The sequence below is a fragment of the Poecile atricapillus genome, chromosome Z, assembly GCF_030490865.1.
Source record: "Poecile atricapillus isolate bPoeAtr1 chromosome Z, bPoeAtr1.hap1, whole genome shotgun sequence".
NCBI lineage: Eukaryota > Metazoa > Chordata > Aves > Passeriformes > Paridae > Poecile > Poecile atricapillus.
The window spans coordinates 39,191,390-39,208,925 of NC_081289.1; the positions used below are offsets into that span (position 1 = coordinate 39,191,390).

At 42.3% G+C, this 17,536-nt stretch overlaps 2 protein-coding genes across 2 annotated transcripts; both read right to left on the reverse strand.

The window, feature by feature from the left end:
- Positions 1-103: 103 nt before the first annotated feature.
- Positions 104-8,818, reverse strand: LOC131572795 (glioma pathogenesis-related protein 1-like). The gene is made up of 6 exons (XM_058826154.1): positions 8,510-8,818; positions 3,617-3,862; positions 2,503-2,612; positions 2,224-2,306; positions 1,073-1,099; positions 104-990 (listed from the first exon to the last, which is right to left on the reverse strand). Exons 1-6 carry the CDS (start codon positions 8,687-8,689, stop codon positions 830-832), a joined length of 807 nt encoding a protein of 268 aa, XP_058682137.1. The 5' UTR covers positions 8,690-8,818; the 3' UTR covers positions 104-829.
- Positions 8,819-10,354: 1,536 nt separating this feature from the next.
- Positions 10,355-16,900, reverse strand: LOC131573007 (glioma pathogenesis-related protein 1-like). The gene is made up of 6 exons (XM_058826559.1): positions 16,645-16,900; positions 14,242-14,487; positions 13,689-13,801; positions 12,893-12,975; positions 11,099-11,125; positions 10,355-11,014 (listed from the first exon to the last, which is right to left on the reverse strand). The coding sequence occupies exons 1-6, from the start codon at positions 16,822-16,824 to the stop codon at positions 10,788-10,790; spliced, it is 876 nt and encodes a 291-aa protein (XP_058682542.1). The 5' UTR covers positions 16,825-16,900; the 3' UTR covers positions 10,355-10,787.
- Positions 16,901-17,536: the final 636 nt, after the last annotated feature.

A 17,536-nucleotide genomic window follows, 5' to 3' on the forward strand; every position in this document is an offset into this window, starting at 1 on the left:
TTGTGCAAGTTGGAGCTGAATCTGGGGTTATTTTGTGCACCAGCAGTTAAGCTTTAGCTCATGTTTGTTGTAAATTCATGATTGCCATACACAGGAAGCAGGAAATAACAATTTATTGTTTGAAACAGCAGTAAAACACCTATGTTCAAAAAAAAATACAACAGGAAAGATTTCAGTGATATATAACCATGTAAACACAGGTGAAACTGTTTAGGCACAGATGCCATGAGTTTAAAAACAAATTCTAAGCAAAGCGAAGTACCAATGACAAGTGCTCTGTGAGACTGGAAAGTGCACAGCCTGCCACAGGATGCAAATGCCAGAGCTCATAGGGATCCAAAAATTCCTTAAAAAATATTAAATTATACAGGCCACTCTTCATCTTGCTGTAGGAGTGCAAGATGATGAGTGAAATAGGAATAAGAGGTGCATGCTCTGCCTGTGCCTTTACTGTGGGCTGGGGCCTGGCTCTTGGGCTGGACACTTTCCAGCCCTTCCTAAGGTGTGTTGGGCAGCTGCCTGCAACTAGATGTGCTGCCTGGACAATATGCTCCTGTACCCACCAGATCACATGCACACTGCTCCAATTTTAAAAAAATTTAACTTTTTAACTTTTAAAGCAATTTTAACATCTAAATCCATTTTAACTTTTAACTGGTTCTCAGCAATGAGAAAGCTGCTTATGAGTGCTTGTAACTACAACTTGCAATGAAGATGTTATTTTTGTACCTCTAAATCACCTGTGTACACAAACAATGTCTCTACCAATGTTTGTGCTGTCTGTAACTTATGTGAATGGAAGAGATGAGTTAAGTGCTCTTGTGATCTTCTACATGTATTCTACAGTGGCAGGTAATAGAGACCAATATTTTGGTAAGAGCCAGGCGGCCACAATTGTCAGTATAAGTAGTATTGATCTTAAAGCAATAACGGAGATGCAGAACTCATCACATGCAGGTCTGTCCCAGTCTGGAAACCACTTGGGATCCTCTGAAACAAGATGATTCACTTGTTTTCAAGTACAACTGCAACAAGGGCAACAAAAGGAAGCAGTAATTCCAGTGGTACTTACCAATGACTTTGTCACGCTCTGCATTTCCTGGAGAGAGAAAAGAAGTAATAAGCACTCATATAATTTAGAAGCAGTTTGACTCTAACCAAAAGGGAACAAAATGTGACCATCACAATATAAATGTTATAAATACAGCTGATGTGTTTCTTCTCAGGAAGAAGCAAAGACCTGCTGACTCTAGGAGAGCTCTGCAATGACTCTCAGGACACTGGTGAGGAGCGGTTTATCACACTTTTTTGACTTCTACTGCTGGTGGCTGGTGTAGAGAAGGCCCCCCCACAGGTGTGCGTCCCAAGGTAATTTTGGCTTTTGCCCTGTGCCCTGTGTTTTGAGAGCCTGCAGCCAACATTAAAGAGCCCTGTGAATCCAGGACTTCCTTACATCCCTTAGGTACTAGTGTTTTAATGTCATCTTCCCACTCCTTTAGTTCACCAATGGTTGAGTGCTGAGGAAGTGTGACCATACCCTCAGCTCTCTGCAGGAGAATGGCCAATGGCCACAGCACAGGGCCTTATCTTTACAGAAATTCTCCTTCCCTCCTGACTCCATGCAGCTGTTACAAGTGCAGGCATATCAGGAAGGCTGCCAGACTTGGGCTGAGCACTGCATCTCCATGAAAGCTCTAGCATGTCAGCCTTGTTCTCTCCCAGTGCTTAGGGGAAAGCAGATGGCCTGGCTGACGTTCACTGGAGTGAGCAGCTTTGGCAGTGCCATGGCTGCCCTCCCCACCCACTGCAGCATGGCAGGGACAAAGCTTGCTTGGACCTGCACCAGCTCAAGCCACAGTTCACACATCACATAATAACCTGGAGCCCCCAGGACAGGACAGTATCCCATTCTTTGCTTTCTGTTTCTGCAAGCAGTAACTTTCTAGCAGGGGCAATAACATCTTAACTGCAGCCACCATATCTCCTGTAACACACCCTCCAGGACCTGACGAGCAGACCCCATCCCATACTCCCCAGGGTATTTAACAGGCTTCTTCTGCTCTCCTCCTCTCTTCGTGCATCACTACCCGCTTGGCTTCTGAATGCAGTTTTCCAGCCTATAGGAACAGGAAAGTGCTGTTCCTGAATCCTGCCAGTATCTTTTGTGTGCTCTTTCCCCTTCTACATGTGCTTGGGGAGGATGTCTGGTTGTCTTCTACTTACGACACAGTTGGTATTCACACTGCTCACCACCGCACTCGCTGCATGCTTCTCCTGTCTTGTATGGATGCACTGGGTAATTACCACTGTGAAGGAAAATAACACTGCTCTTGCAAATGAAAAAAAGCTGGCTGGACAAAGGTGTACATTCTTCTCTATTTTGGACACTATTTTCCCCACAAAAAAACAGGATCAAATGGACTGATCTAATAAATTTGTATGTTGTGGAAGGGAAAGGGTAGGACCCAAACCTTGTGAAATATTCATGACAAAAAACCTTACGGTGGCCCATAGTTGCAGACGAAGTGTGCTGCGTTGGTTATGGAGGTGTAGGTCACCTTGGGACAGAAGTGGACAGCACAGCCAACCTTGTAGCTTGTAGCCCAAACTACCTGCAAAGACAGATGGATACACTGGTGACAAAGGCTTTGATTCAGCACCTGACGAGTTAGGAGAAGACCTGCTCTCTTCTGTTTTATCACATACAAATGGGATGAGGAGGACTTATTTGGCAAGCTTCACAGGGAAAAGCAGCAGTGATGGATCTCAAAATCATAGTTTGTACTGAAAAAAGACTGATTATTTTACCCAATTCACCGTGTATTTGTTAAAACTATGCTGAAAGAAGACAACTGGTTGTAACAGGTTGTTTTCCTTTATGCGATGGAGAAAGGTAAAGTTCATCCCCTTTGTTCCAACTTAATCCATTAACTTTCTGTGTTTCCTGCTGCAGGAGCTGAGTTCACACCTGTGAAGAAAAGACTGCATGATCTGCTATAGCTGTTATGAGGGCTGGCTGCCCCTTTATTAAATCCCGTGTGGACATAAAGCAAATTGCCAGAAGGCATTGGTGCTTTGGGAGGAGGATTGCGTCTGGGCTGCAGTCCTGCCTTTTAACATCATGGCCGTGACTAAGGTAATCTAGAGGCAAGGCCACTATTTTATTTACTGATCCTCTCTCTACCAGAAGCTTTTCTTTGGGATCCTATCAGAGTGCAGCCAAGTGCTGCAGTCCTGAAAAAGTAAGTCCCATGACAGCAGGAGAGGGGAGACAAGGGCACAGCAGTACTTGAGGGTGATAAAACAGCAGTGATGACAGACTACGTGAGCAATATTGGAGGATCCTGGCAACTTAGAACGTAAATACATTTGTGCTTCCACTGACTTAGAGGGGAGGTCTGGCCCTTTCTGTTTATGCCTGTTTGGTACCAGCCCTGGGAAGAGGGGACAATCCTCCGGCTCCTGCAGGTCTTCTCAGTGCAGTGCTTGTGTGCACAGACATATTTAAGATTACAGAACCTGGAAAAATTCACTGAATCTTCAACAGAAATATAGAGCTTTTGTATCAAAATGGCAAAGCTGATTCATGGTTTAGATGCAGAAATGCAATGCCTACCTGTGTATAGTGGCCACATACTTTACTGCACCTCTTGGTGGTGTAATCGTAGTATTCGACCTCGTGGAACCAAGAGGCAAGGGCTGCTTTCACGGTAAAGACATGAAGTGAGCCAGTCCAGATGTTTTCTCCAACATAATTAAATCTGGGGTGAGTTTTCCCTTGCTCTTTGAGGTGTATATTATGTTCGAATACACATTTCTTTGCCCAGGCTTTTGCAGTCTTTGCCAAATCTGGATCCCAACTCTGCAAAATAAAGACAATCAAAAATCACTTTGTTATATTGGCAGTGCAGTAATTAAGAGCAGCTCTTAGGAAAAGCTGGGTCTCAGTAGTGTAGCTGCTTTTGGTTAATTCATTTTTGGCTTCTGTTAAGACTTACAGAGCTACACGGTAGATCAGCTTGCAGGTTTGTTTCTGATTAGAACTTAAATTGCTGATTAAGCTTGAGGAAATTTTTGAGGTGGTATATGATCTTAGCTGACTGGTTTGCTGGACACCAAGACCAAATACAGTGTTTGTGGCACAATGGACATTTCAAGGCTGTGCTGGCCATGACAGAACATTAATGTAAATTAAACTGAATTTACATGGGATCTGGAAAATGAGGGTTGTGCTTACCGTATCAATAATGCTAAAGTCCTGTGTAGCCTTGTATTTGCCTAAGGCCATGGCTTGTAGGTCAGTTCACAAGCACACTGGGATTTTGGGGACAGTTTAAACTCAACCCTCCCATGAGCATCATTGTGTTTGGTGACTTGAAACATTAGTGCTGAATTCATATTTGTGGAATGACTCATTCACTTGCTATTCAATTTTAGAGAAAGTGGTTATTTAAGCAACTATGTAAATGTCATTTGTTTGCACTGGAGGTGGTGTCTGCTCCTGCTGAGTTTTCTTGTGCACACACCTTGATTAAGCGATTACAGCATTGTACCTCCTGGTAGATACTGTACCACAAGTGTATGCTCGTAGTCCTAGTTATACTTTATGTTATGTAAATGAAGTTACCCAGCACTGAACTATTTTGTATTGAAGTTTTTTTTTAAAAATAAAAAACCAGAAACTTTTTTGTCCTTCTCTGAACTAATTAGCTTAAATTAATCAAATGATGGAAACTCTAAGAAAATTGTTTTGAATGGATCAAAAATGATGAAGGAAAAGGTGTATTTTACAATCTACCTTTTTGTAGATTTTTTGGTAGAATCTAACAAAGGTAGGTTGTTAGATTTTAATTCTATTTTTTACCTAAGTAACCATTTTTTGTACCACATCTAAGTCTGAAACAATATGTATTGTTTAGACTGCCAGTTAGTAACTGAAAATCACAAGATCACACCAAAATGCATCTACAGAGATTTGAAAATATTTTTTAAGCCATGTCTTCCATTTCTTCCTTTGCTTAACGTTTGTGGAGGGTGTATTTTCTCACTGTGGTGGGGTGGACACTGGCCAGGTGTTAAGCCACTCTATCACTGCCACACCAAAGCCACTCTATCACTGCCCTCCTCAGCTGGGCAGGGGAGAGAAAATGCAACCAAAGGTTCCTGGATTGAGATAAGACAAGGAGAGATTATTCATGAGTTACCGTCATGGGCAAAACAGATCCAGCTTGGGGAAATTAATTGTATTTATTACAATTTGAAACACTTTCCTCCCACCTCTCCCTTCTTCCAGGATATAACTTCAGTCCTGATTTTCCACTTCCTCCTTCCCCCCAGCAGCACACAGAGACATGAATTGAAGGTTATGCTCTGTCCATCAAACACTGTCTCTCCTGCTCCAGTGTGGGGTCCCTCCAACAGGAGATAGTCCTTCACAAACTTCTCTTCCTTCTCACGGGGTATAGCTCCTCACAAACTGCTCCAGCATGGCCCTTTCACAGGGTGCAGTCCTTCAGGAACACACTGCTCCAGAGTGGCTCCTCCACGGGGTCTCCAGTCCTGCCAGCAAACCTGCTCAGTGGGGGCTCCTCTCTCCATGGGGCCACAGCTGCAGCCAGGACCCTGCTCCAGCACAGGTTTCCCACAGGGTCACAGCCCCCCTCAGCCTCCACCTGCTCCAGTGTGGAGTCCTCCACAGGCTGCAGTTGGATCTCTGTTCCTCCACGGACCTCCACGGACTGGAGGGTCACATCCTGCCTTACCATGGGCTGCACCATGGGCTGCAGGGAAATCTCTGCTCCAGTGCCCGGAACACCTCCTGCTCCTCCTTCTGCACTGACCTTGGTGTCTGCAGAGCTGCTCCTTTCACATGTTCTTACTCTTCTCTGGCTGAAATTGCTTGTGCACAACCTTTCCTCTTCTTGAATGTATTTTCCTAGAGGCACTACCACTGTGGTGGATGGACTTGGCCTTGGCCAGCAGTGGGGAAGTGGCTCTCTGGCACATGCAGGAAGCTTCTGGCAGGTTCTCATAGAAGCCACCCCTGTATGCCCCCTCTACCTTCAAAACCTGTCAGTGCAAACCAAATACACCCACAAAACTTGGACATAAATAATTTAGATAGGAACTCAGTATATCAAGTATTAAATTTGGGGCAGGGAGTCTTATTTCAAGTGAGCAATTGGCATTCCCTTAGATACTTTTAAGGAAAAAAATCTGGCATTGTAAAGAACTTATCTTCCAGTCCTGCAAGATAACTCTGCCAGTTAAGACAGAAGCTTCATTTTACGTCTTGTCAAGGCTCTGAGATGATCGTGATGAAAGATGTACAACAGTGAGAGATGCACCTTAGTGCTTCATGGTCTCTTTTTTTCACATTCTGCTTTTTAAGAGGCCATGCACCTCCTCTCCTTCATCCTATAGTAGTAAAAGGTTTAAAGTTTTATAAAGGTATGCATAATACTATGTTTAAGGTTGCATAGTAAGTTTAAATATACTTTCTATTTTGTGTGAATGCTTAAACTAGCTGACAGATGAAAAGCAATGTACAGAAATGTTCACAATGATCTTTAACTGCAGTTACGCTCCTTATTTGCTTATAATATTGCATTTAAACAAAGATTGGACTAAATGGCATGGGAAGAAAATGCACAGGAGAGGGAGATCTGCACATAGATATCACTGCTTTTTAAAGAAACAATACTTACATTTTTTTCCCTCTATGAACTGCTTCTCAATTTTCATTTTGTAACAAGTTGCTTACTGACTTAAGGAGGAAAAGTTTAATGTATAAAATGTGAAAAGTGATGGAAGGCAGCACTTATTCAAAGGAGACTATTGTGAAGCCCTGATGAAACTGTTGAGACTGCTGTTTTTGAGGAACCTTATAACAGAACTAAGCAGTGCTTTGAGTGGATGAGAAAGGGCTCACATCTGTGAGGCAAAAAAAAAAAAAATTTAGATCAATGTTCTCATTTTATAATGCATGTATTATAAATATCAATGGTTGAGCTTTGTAACTTGCAATTAAAGGAGATTCCATTTTGCATTTTCTTTATAAACTAGTTTTCCAAAATACGGGAATGCCCTGAATTCAATCTTAGTTTTTACATATCTAGGTGGACAGTTACCTCCAGCAAAAGAGAAGTTCCCTGTGAAATAAAAGCACCATCTTCTTCTCTGCCCTTCTGAAGTGCCAAAAGCCACTCAAAAATACTGTTTCCAATCCGATGCTTTTACTTTTGTACTAGATTTTATCATGTTTTGAACTGCTATCTCCACATTAAATAGTTTCTGTGAGAGGTCACATTTAAGATTAGGGGTTTTGCAGTGTTTTGAAATAAACTTACCATGATTCAGTTTCTGTTTTAGATGCAATTTATTTGTCTCTCTTATACTGCTTTTTTTAAATTTTTTTCAGATTTCAGTTAATTACTTTTTTAAAAGAAAAAATTAAACACGATTTAAAAATATGAATACTGCACTTTTAACACATCCTAACAATATTTTGTTTGTTTAGGGCTAGTAAAGCAATGTAGAAAATACAGTCCAACATGTTCTGAAGGTCAAGATGCACAGCTGAAGAGAGATGATGTAAAAGATTAATCTAGAGGAGAAACTAAATACGTTTCCTGTCATGTTTGCAATTCAAGTTTGACTACTGTGCAGTTACCCCTCCCAAATGGGTGTCCTGGGGTGACTTATCTTTTAATGTCTGAAATGGAAAATGAACTTTTTTTATATATATAAGTTCAGTTGGGGTGTTGCTAATGATAGCTGTGGCCATGTCCTCTTCTGGTGGTGACCATGGAAGATAGTAAGGAAGCGGGGCAAAAAGAAAGAGCTCAGAATTAGGATAATGGCTGTGGTCCACTGAAAGACAGGCTGTGTTTTGCATGGCAGCTGCAGATGTTGCTCCTGAGGTGGCCGGGGAGCGGGTGGGGGGCAGAGCAGTGGGGGACACGATTGTCTCCAGCACTCGATCCTGCTGCACTTGGTGTTTTTTGGCTTTCCCTGCAGGCCCAGCCCCTCGGAACCGCCGCTCTGCTGGCTCAGTCCGTGAGAGCCTTGCAGAGAATGCTCAGAGAATGCTCAGAGAAAGCTGTCCAGCGCTGTTTGGCAACAGGATCTGCCCTCGCCGACTCGAGCATGAAAGCTGTGCTTAGATGCGCACAAAACCCCACACCTCGGGCTGCCGAGCTGCGTGTGGTGCCTCGCAACCAGGAGGCTCCTCACACAACACAACGACACCGCTCGCCTGAGGGCTGGGACCTGGGCTTCCAATGAGGAATTTCAGTCAGAGCAGAACTGTGCACATACCCAATTGCAAAAAGCCACCTGATAATCAGAACCTTCTTCTCTGCTTTGAAAAGCGGTCGGTCTTATGACCCCCGGTTTTTGTGGGGTTGTTTTCTGATTTTTTGCATTTGATCACAAAAGCAATCTTTGAGAATCATAAACGGCATCGCAATTCTATAAATTTGCGTATAAGTCATGAAGATTCCCTTACCATGTAGAGCATGTTGCTGGCTGGTGGATCCACTTGCGACCTCAGTGTGTTATGGGTTTGCACACATTCCAGAATAAACTTTGGATCCCGAGGATCAGGCAACGTCGTTGGTTCGTAAGAATCAGAAGAATAACAAAAGAGCAGTAAAGCCAGCACACAAGAAGCAAATCTGCTTGTCATTGGGAAAGGGAGAAGAAGAGAGCTGGTGCAAGCAGAAAGTCACCGCAGGGGATCTAGGGCATCCCGGGGACGGTGCCGGGGCGCGCTGCCGAGAGCCGGCGATCCCCGTCCCTGCTCCCCTCTCCGGAGAGCTCCTCAGCCTGAGGGCAGCGGGGCGTGGCCTGGCCCTCCTCAGCGGGCGGGGCGGGGCGGGGCGAGGCGGGCGCGGGCTGTGGGCTGAGGGCCGCGGCTGCTCTGGGCTCGGGCGGGCACCCCCAAAGCCGAGTGTCCTGTTTGAGACCCCGCTGCCTGTGCTTGTACTGCTACTCACTCGCTCTACAGCACACCGCAATGGAACGCCGCCGGGAAAAGTATCAGCGCCGGTCCTGCCCCCGCAGGGCCAGCGCGGAAAGTCAGTTCATTTCTGCGGTTTGTGCACAGGCACTGAGGAAGTTTTCTTCAACCGGTTCCGTCACCGAGCACTTGCTTAAGGCATACACTGCAAATGTCATTAGCCCTTCCTTACAGTCGTGCTTCTCAACATCTGCTCTTCCAGCAGATGCTCTTTAAAAGCAGAGTGTTTTGGCTGTACGAAGTGGTTTTAGCTCTACCAGCAGCATTTTGCTTAGAAGATTCGTGGGCTGGACTTACCTTAGCCATGGTTATTGAGCACAGTTAGTCACAGGAAACGAGTCATATTTCAAGAACACTGCTATGAGAATAAGGAAATCAAGCTACAAGTTCAGATTAGAGGTGTAGCAGCCTTGTCTCTTTTTTTCCTTCTTTCTTTAATTGTGGTGGGCAGTCGTCTCTCCTCTCCTTCAGGTTTCTTTGTTACGATTTCTTTGGTCCCAGTAATCCTATTAATAGCAATCACTATGTATTGCAGAAAAGTTTTGGATAAATTTTCTTCTTTTGATGAAACTACATGCTATTAAGACTGTTGCTTTTTTCTCTTTTCCTTATATGTTTTCTTCCTTTCCACTACAACCAGATTGTTATAAAATAAAGCTGCCTTATTTATTTATCCATATATTTATTTGTTTATTTATATACTGGCCATTCAGTGTCATTTCACTCTAATCTACCCCAAGGAATCTATTAACAAGAACCTTGATTTGGGCCCATTTTTATTCTGCGGGATGACAAGCTGCAATGTGGCTCGGAATTTGAGTCACTGTTCTTAGAGCAAAGGAGGAAAAAAAACAGCTTCAAATATTGATAGCACAGTTATGCATTGCTAATATCAGTCAGTATCTCCTGGCTTGAAAGATTCCCCTCACTAACAAACATATATTGGAACAATGGGAGTCAGGTTGAGGGCTAAATGTCTCTTAAAACAAGCTGAATCCATCAGGGGTTTGGACATTTTAAATGAGGCTGAGATATTCCATTTCTAAACCAGAATCTATCCTGGGCCCATTTAATCTTCCATCTCTGTTTCCTGCTGCCTGAAAGCTCACGATGGCTGTAATCTACTCTGCATTTAAGATATTTTCACCATCTCACATCCTAAAATTAGGCTTTCCCCATTGACACACCACTTTAATTCTTACTCTGTCAACTTTCCCTGGTATTCTTCTCCTTACGAACAAGGATTAACTCTGAGAGAAGAACTAAACAGTACAACTAACAATAGAGTAATGGACACTGCCACACATAGGCTAAATATAGCAAAGGGCAAGCTTTATTCCTGTTCACAAAAAGTAATATATACAGTTAAATCTCCATTATCTGGGGGAAATTGCATCTGGGATAACTGAAGGTTAATGAAGATGAATTATTGCTTCTTTTGGATAAAGTGTGCCACTTCAGACATGTCTTTGTGATGCCCCAGGCTTCCAGAAGGATTGTTAGCGCATGGAATAATATCTAGTTTCTGTGGTCCCTCTAGCAACCTACCCCTAGAGCTAAGAGGCTTGTACAGACATAGGAGCATGTTTCAGCTACTTCCAATAAATTATACTACCTCTATGCATAGCCACTTATATCTTGCCTGGAGTGAAGAAGCCTTTCCTATGCTGGATAATGAGAGATGACCAAATGTTTTTTTTAAATGTGTGCCAATTATGTGAGAGTAATACAGCGGTAGGATCACAATCAGTATCTTAATTGATCATTACTTATAAAAAAACATGTGTGGAAATTTCTGTTGTACTAGAAGTACAGCACCAGCACTCAATACGAGAAACAGTGGCCTTAAAATTAAAACACTAAGGCAGTATTGGTCACAAGAAGGCTGTGGATGCTCAGCAGGTGGGACGTCTGATGGCACAGGAGGCCTGGGGGGCCGGGGCCGTGGTGGCTGGGGCTGTGTATCCCAGTCGGGATACCAGTTGGCATAACCTAAATGTCAGTGAAGAAACTGATATTAAGACCTAGTCTTAGCCATACTTACAGGAAAGCCATTAAGAATTATTTGATACGTACTTATCAGCTTCTCACGTTTCGCATTTTCTGCAAAGAGATCAGAAGAGGAAAATAATGTGAGTACCATTCAATGGTGGCTCTAAATGTAAAGAGGTAAGCCTTTGCTGGTGCCCGGCTGATTGCACTGATGATGCCAGTTAATGCCAAAAACATCCTGCAAGGGGGAAGCAGGCCAGCAAAAGCAGGCTCCCAACTGGTATGGAGTTTATATTTTTTTATTGAATTGAAAGAGAAGCAGAAAAACCAGCTGTATCAGGAAGAATTTTTGTCATGGAGATGAGGGAATGAAAAATAGCAAAACATGGAATATTTAATATTTAATATTTAAAATTGTTACACATACCAATTTAAGTAGTTACAGACAGAGAAATATAACTACTGATTTATCACAGAACTACACTTTTACTAAAAGTCTTGATGCATTTGCAGGATTGCCTATGTGTATCCTACTGAAATTCCTCATTTGTCCTATAGGAGGAAAAGGTAAAAGCAGGTGGTAGGATCTAACACTTACCTTTTAAATACTTTGTTTCTCCTGTCCCTCCCCCTAGTCTTTGAGATATTTCTGGGTTTTTTTCTGATGTGTCAGTCTGAGACATTCAGATGAGTCAGCCAGGATATTACAGGAGGAAGTAAGAGTACCAAATGCTCAATAATTTCTACAGCTAAAGCTGTCTAGAGCCTGGCTAGTAAAGACCAGGCCCATTAAACCACTGTATAAAATTTATATTTGATTTAAGACATTGCTGCATCTCCTTTATCCTGCTTATTTAAAACATTGCCCAGTTTGGGACTAGATGAATTGACATAAAGGTCCATTGCTGTTTGGAGCAGACTCAGAGTGACGGGGCTCAGGCTGTGTGCTTCCCTGCTTTGCCCACACCCTGACACTGAAGAGACAGATCCAGCACAGTTGCTCTGGCTCATTAGAGGGGCGAAAGGGAGGAGGGAGCAGGCTGAGCTCCTTGCCATTGCTCACTTCTCTTCCAGGCCCAGGTAGGATGTTTCAGGGAACACCTCCACTCCAGAGAGGTTTTTACTCCAACCATACTCCTTTCTTTCATTGTTGCATCTTTGCAGGGTTTTGGAGTGGGCTGTGCGGGTTCAGCTCTACACTGGCTCCCAACACTGGTCAGACATGCCACAGCTGCCACAGGTCTGCTTCAAAGGGGTTACCAGTCCTGTATTAATTGTTCCTTGAGATTTGATTAAAATCCTCATCCCCTGAGCCTTCTGAGCTCTGTTACAACTGTTCATTTAATTAGTTTCCACCAGCACTCCGATAACACTGAGCATAGCAGGGAAAAGATTTACAAGCAAGATCTCACTGCTGTTTTTAAGAAAATTGTGGAAGTTAGAAATAACTGCTTCCTGGTACAGTCTTATTATTAGTTCAGAAATACAGTTGTCTGGAAAATGTGTTAGGACACGCTAAACATGCAAAAGAACAGAAGATAGGTTTCCTGTGTCTGGTAGGAGAGAAGAACTAGACAGTGAATGTTTGTTGAGGCTAAAATTTTGGATTTGAATTCCTGACCAGATATAAGGGAGAAAACAGTCTGATATTTCCCTGCATCAGAAACTCTGGCTTCTACTTCTGAGAGCCTTCAACAGCAAAGTATTTCAGTTATTTTCTTCTTACCCTATTCCTCCCAGAGTCTGGTACTGTTGCTATATGGTGTGCTACAGACCCACTATGCACTTAGTGCAAATTGACTCGTTGTTGTTTTTCCACTGCTAATTATGTCACTTTTATTTCTATGCAATTTTCTTACTTGATCACTTTGGTCTTACCACAGAGCTTGTCTACACACTTGTCATTACTGCATCTACTGCATGGCTGTCCTTCTTTATATGGTTTTCTTGGGTAATTCCCCCTGCAAGACAGGAACAGTATTTTGTTAGCTGCCACTGAAAAGCTGTCCAGGGGAGGGAATACTCTAATCAAAAAACTGGTCATTGTAATTGTTTGAAATTCCTTCTAGATTGGATTAAAACTCTCACTGGCATAGGAAGAAGTTGACTCCTGCCACTGGAAATTGAGAATTCTCAGGCAATACTGTAATATTGCAAGCATACAAGAATTTGCCTCTAGTCCCTCATTACCCACCTGGGTTAAAAAACCAAACATGTAAAAAGTAAGTAGAAACACTGCAAGATACCAGATAAACTAGAGGATTGTCTTCCTTATATTTCTTAAATTACTGTCTTGTTTGAAATTTGCATAGGGACAGAGAAAGATGTAATCTTTCTGAAGCAGGAAGATTACACCTTCCCCATTTTTCCTGCAGGTTGAAGTCAAAATAGATTTTCTTCCACCATCTGCATTATGGTGAGTGGTCTGAGCTCTAATCTGCAGTCCTGCTTTTTTTAGAATGAGATTTTTGGCAGTCCCAGCTATGTCCAGTAGGTTCTGTTCCCACTGGCCAGGGAAAGTTTTCCTTGGATATTGACATGAGGATGTAGCTTATTCTGAAATTTGTTACAACTGCACCCATCATTGTTGGCATCTGATGCCAGATCCGTTGGGATATTTAAAAACAAAAACCAAAAACAAACCAGAAAACCCCAAATGGCACAAATAACTTACGCTGGCCCATAGTTACAAACAAAATGTGCTGCTTTGAACAGTCCTGGAAAATTTTCAACTGTATTGCAGAAGTGAACTGCGCAGCCAACTTTGTAGCTCTCTGCCCAGATAACCTACAGGACAAAAGGAAACACGTAACACACTGTTCAAATACTGCCAAAGCAACAGCATTAAGGGAAGAAGGAGAAGGGAAGTATCACAGGGGTATTTAAATCAGCTGACACAGGAACAACTTAACCCGAAGGGCAGCTGGGACAAATGACGGATGAATAGCCATTTTTGCACTTATCTGGCTCCCCTGTAAAATGAAATTGCCAGGGGATAATCCCTTCCCACCATTATTGGAAGTAGAACTTGACATCCCTGGGGCTCCTAATATTTATTTCCAATCTCATGCAACAATAAACTGGGGGGGTGCAAAGCCCTGCTGTAATTCCTGTTCTAAAGCAATCTGTTCCAATCCTGTACTCAGATCTTTAGTGAAATTAGACTACATATATATATTAGACTATCCATATGTTAGACTATAAAGCACTGGGCATGTAAGACTCACCTGAGTGTAGTGACCACACTTGTCACTACATGTATTTGTGCTGAAATCATAGCTGCTGACTTCATTAAACCAGGACCTGAGAGCTGCATCCACAGAGAAGATGCGGTCTGTACCAGTCCAGATGTTTTCTCCAACAAATGGGAAGGTGGGATGCATTTTTCCTGGCATGTCAAGGTGTATATTATGGTTAAACTTGCACTTCTTTGCCCATGCTTTGGCACTCTTAGCTAAAGCAGCATCCCAGGACTGTAGAAAAGGAAGAAAATGTACTATAACCTGCATTGCAGTCACTTAGCTGAATTCAGACATTTTTAAACAGAAACTTGTTACAAATTCTTTTCCCCTTTTCTGCTTCCTATCCCTGCCTTCAGTTTCTTTCTTTTACTTGACATTTCTACTTGCATAACAAATTTTCATCTTCTTTCTCCCTTAGCTATTTCAAGACACTCAGGATCTATCCACTGTCCTGTTGTATCTGACTTGTTAACATATTTAGAGCTGGAGTCTAGTCTTTAAGCTGCTACACCTGGAAGGGGTCACTGTGTGAAACTTCCAGCTGTAGAGAGGCTTGGGGGACTTTGTGCCTAGGAGATGTTGGCTGTCCAGGGATTTTCACTTGGCAATTATTACCAGGCCAGATAGGAGTTCTGTTCTGCTGGCCAGGACAGAAGGGAGAGTCACAGCTGCTCCCTTCCTCAGTTCCTTCTTCCTCTTTTCTCCCTCCTCAGCAGATGGACAAAGCAAATAAAAGACTCACTCACCTCTGTTGGACTGAGAAGAAACACTCCCAATCCAAAGAGGCACAAATGATAATTTAACAAACCAGCCTGGCAGGCTTTCAGATTTCATGCTGGCAGGTCAAGTTCAGCACGGGGAAATTCAAGTTCAGGGATGTGAGAAAAAATTGAGTTTGCGTTCCTAATAAGAGGTTTGGAGATGGCTACTACCACTTGAAAGTAGTAGACTAAAAAGCAAACAAAGTATTAGAAACTCTTTGCAAAGGAACGGAGAATAAAACCACATATATAATCACAATTCTGCAGAAGTTCTGTTAAATGCTGTGTGCAGCACAGCACTCCACCTCAAGAAAGGTACACTAGAACTAGAAAGGCCAGAGAGAACCTGGAGAAAGACAATCATCTTCAAGTTCAGAGGGCTTTCATATAGCAACAGAGAGTGCTCTGCAGCTTCAGTCAGAGACATCTGGACATCTGTGTGAAACAGGTAAATAAGCACCATTAGCTTGCGTCTTGCAATAGGAAGACCACACACTATTAAATGAAGCTAGGCATTAACAGGCCCAAATCAAACACCAGGAAATAGCAACACACAACCTGTGGTTAGGCTGTGCTATGAGATGCTAGAACTGGTAAAAACTTTTATGACCTCAAGGCTGAAAAAAAAAAAAAAATCCATTTTACAAGAGCTTGTAAGTACCATCATTGGACACAGTGTAAGTACACCTTTACTTCAATAGGTTTAAATATATACATCCTGCTGTTATTCCAGAGTTGCTGGGTCTTTGGTCTGAGCAGGTAAGTTTGGTCTTGTGCACTGGCTTTTCTAATTAAACATCATTTTTAACATGGCAAGAAATTGAAGTTGTTGGTACTCTCATCCCTTTACTATGAGCTTCCATTTGTTGAAATAACTCATACTCTGCATGTGGTTATGCATTTAACTTCCTTTCCAGCTATGCAGCACTGCTGGAGGGCTCAGAGAAGTGACATGCACTGACTGGGGTTATCTCCCTCAGCTAGCTACACACATTTTTCTTTATATATTCCACTGAAGAGCCTATGTTGTGACCTATCCATAACCTGTTCTGCTATTCACTGCATTTCTAGCAAGCTGCTTTTCATCCTAGATATCACTATCCCTACTCTTCAAATCCTGCTACAGCAAATGAAGATCAGGTATCTAAATGGATATCCTGGAAAATCCCTTTATTCGACACATGTTCTAGATTAGAAGAAACAACAGGAGATTATAGATTTTCAACAAATCCTGTTGCAGACTGCCTACTCAGAAACTTTTTAAAAGCCAAACAGCTTCATCGTGTGAAACCTGACCTGACATAAAACAGATTACTATCTCTCTTAGAAAAAGGAAGATGACATACTAAGAACTGAACACTGTTTTTTGCAACACAGCCCTTTTCTCTGTCTGAAGATGAGAGTAGCTAAATCTTGTACTAAAAATGAAATTACCTTCAAATTATTAAAATTGAATAATACTGTGAAAAATAATGTATTTTCTATTTCATACAAAGAACCAACATGTATGTTACAGAAATCGTTAACTGAAATAGAAAGAATAGCACAATACAAATGAAGAAAAAGATGGGCTAAATCAGTAGCTCAATCTATAATAATTTCAAAAAGATCACAAACACCACCTTACCATGCGAAACATATTGCTGGCTGGTGGATTCACTTTGGATCGAAATGTGTTGTGAGTTCTCACACAATCTTCAATGAACTTTGCATCTTCTATGTCAGGCAAGGGATATTGCAGATTAGCAGGAATGAAAGTGAAGAAATCCAGTAAGAACAATGCAGCAAAGAAAAATGTGATTTTCATGATTCTCCAGTGTTTTTTCCTAAGCTTTAAAATGAAAAATCTCTTAGCTGGAGATGATACTTGCAAGCAGTTTTTCAGAGGCTGTCCCCCGGGTGTGGAAGCACTTGAAAGTGTCAAACAGGAAGCAAAGAGCAATTGCTTAATCAGGTAACAACTCTATCTGACATCATAGCTGGCAGTCAAAGAGTAGAGTGTGAAACAGGCATTTGCCATACATATCAGCAAGGACCAACACTCCAAATATGCTTCTGTCTTTTCTTTGAGTGTGCTCCATCTTGGGTGACTGCCAAACCATTCTGTGATTCTTGGTCTTATCTGAAGAGATGCTGCTGAGCAGCTTTCTTAAAACCTGCATCAATCATAAAAAAATGCAGCTTTGACAAAACAGAAATCTGCTATTTAGCTGATTTTCCAATAGCACTTCTTAGTCATCCCAGCTTAGTTACAATTATGTTGCAGGACATTGCTTCCATATCAGAATTACTCAAGAAATAAACAGAATCAGGAAATCTGTGCTTCAGCAGGAGGAAAAAAAAATGGGTTCCTGAACAGCACCTTGCTGCAGAACAGACATTCTGGTCTTGTTTGGCATGTAACAAAAATAAAATTTGGAAATCCCAAGCTTGAGTATGTACTGATTGTCTCCTCCTTAGTTATTTGCTATTACCTGCTAGCCTGAAATCACTGGAGAAGTCTTCCTGTGCTCCTAGGG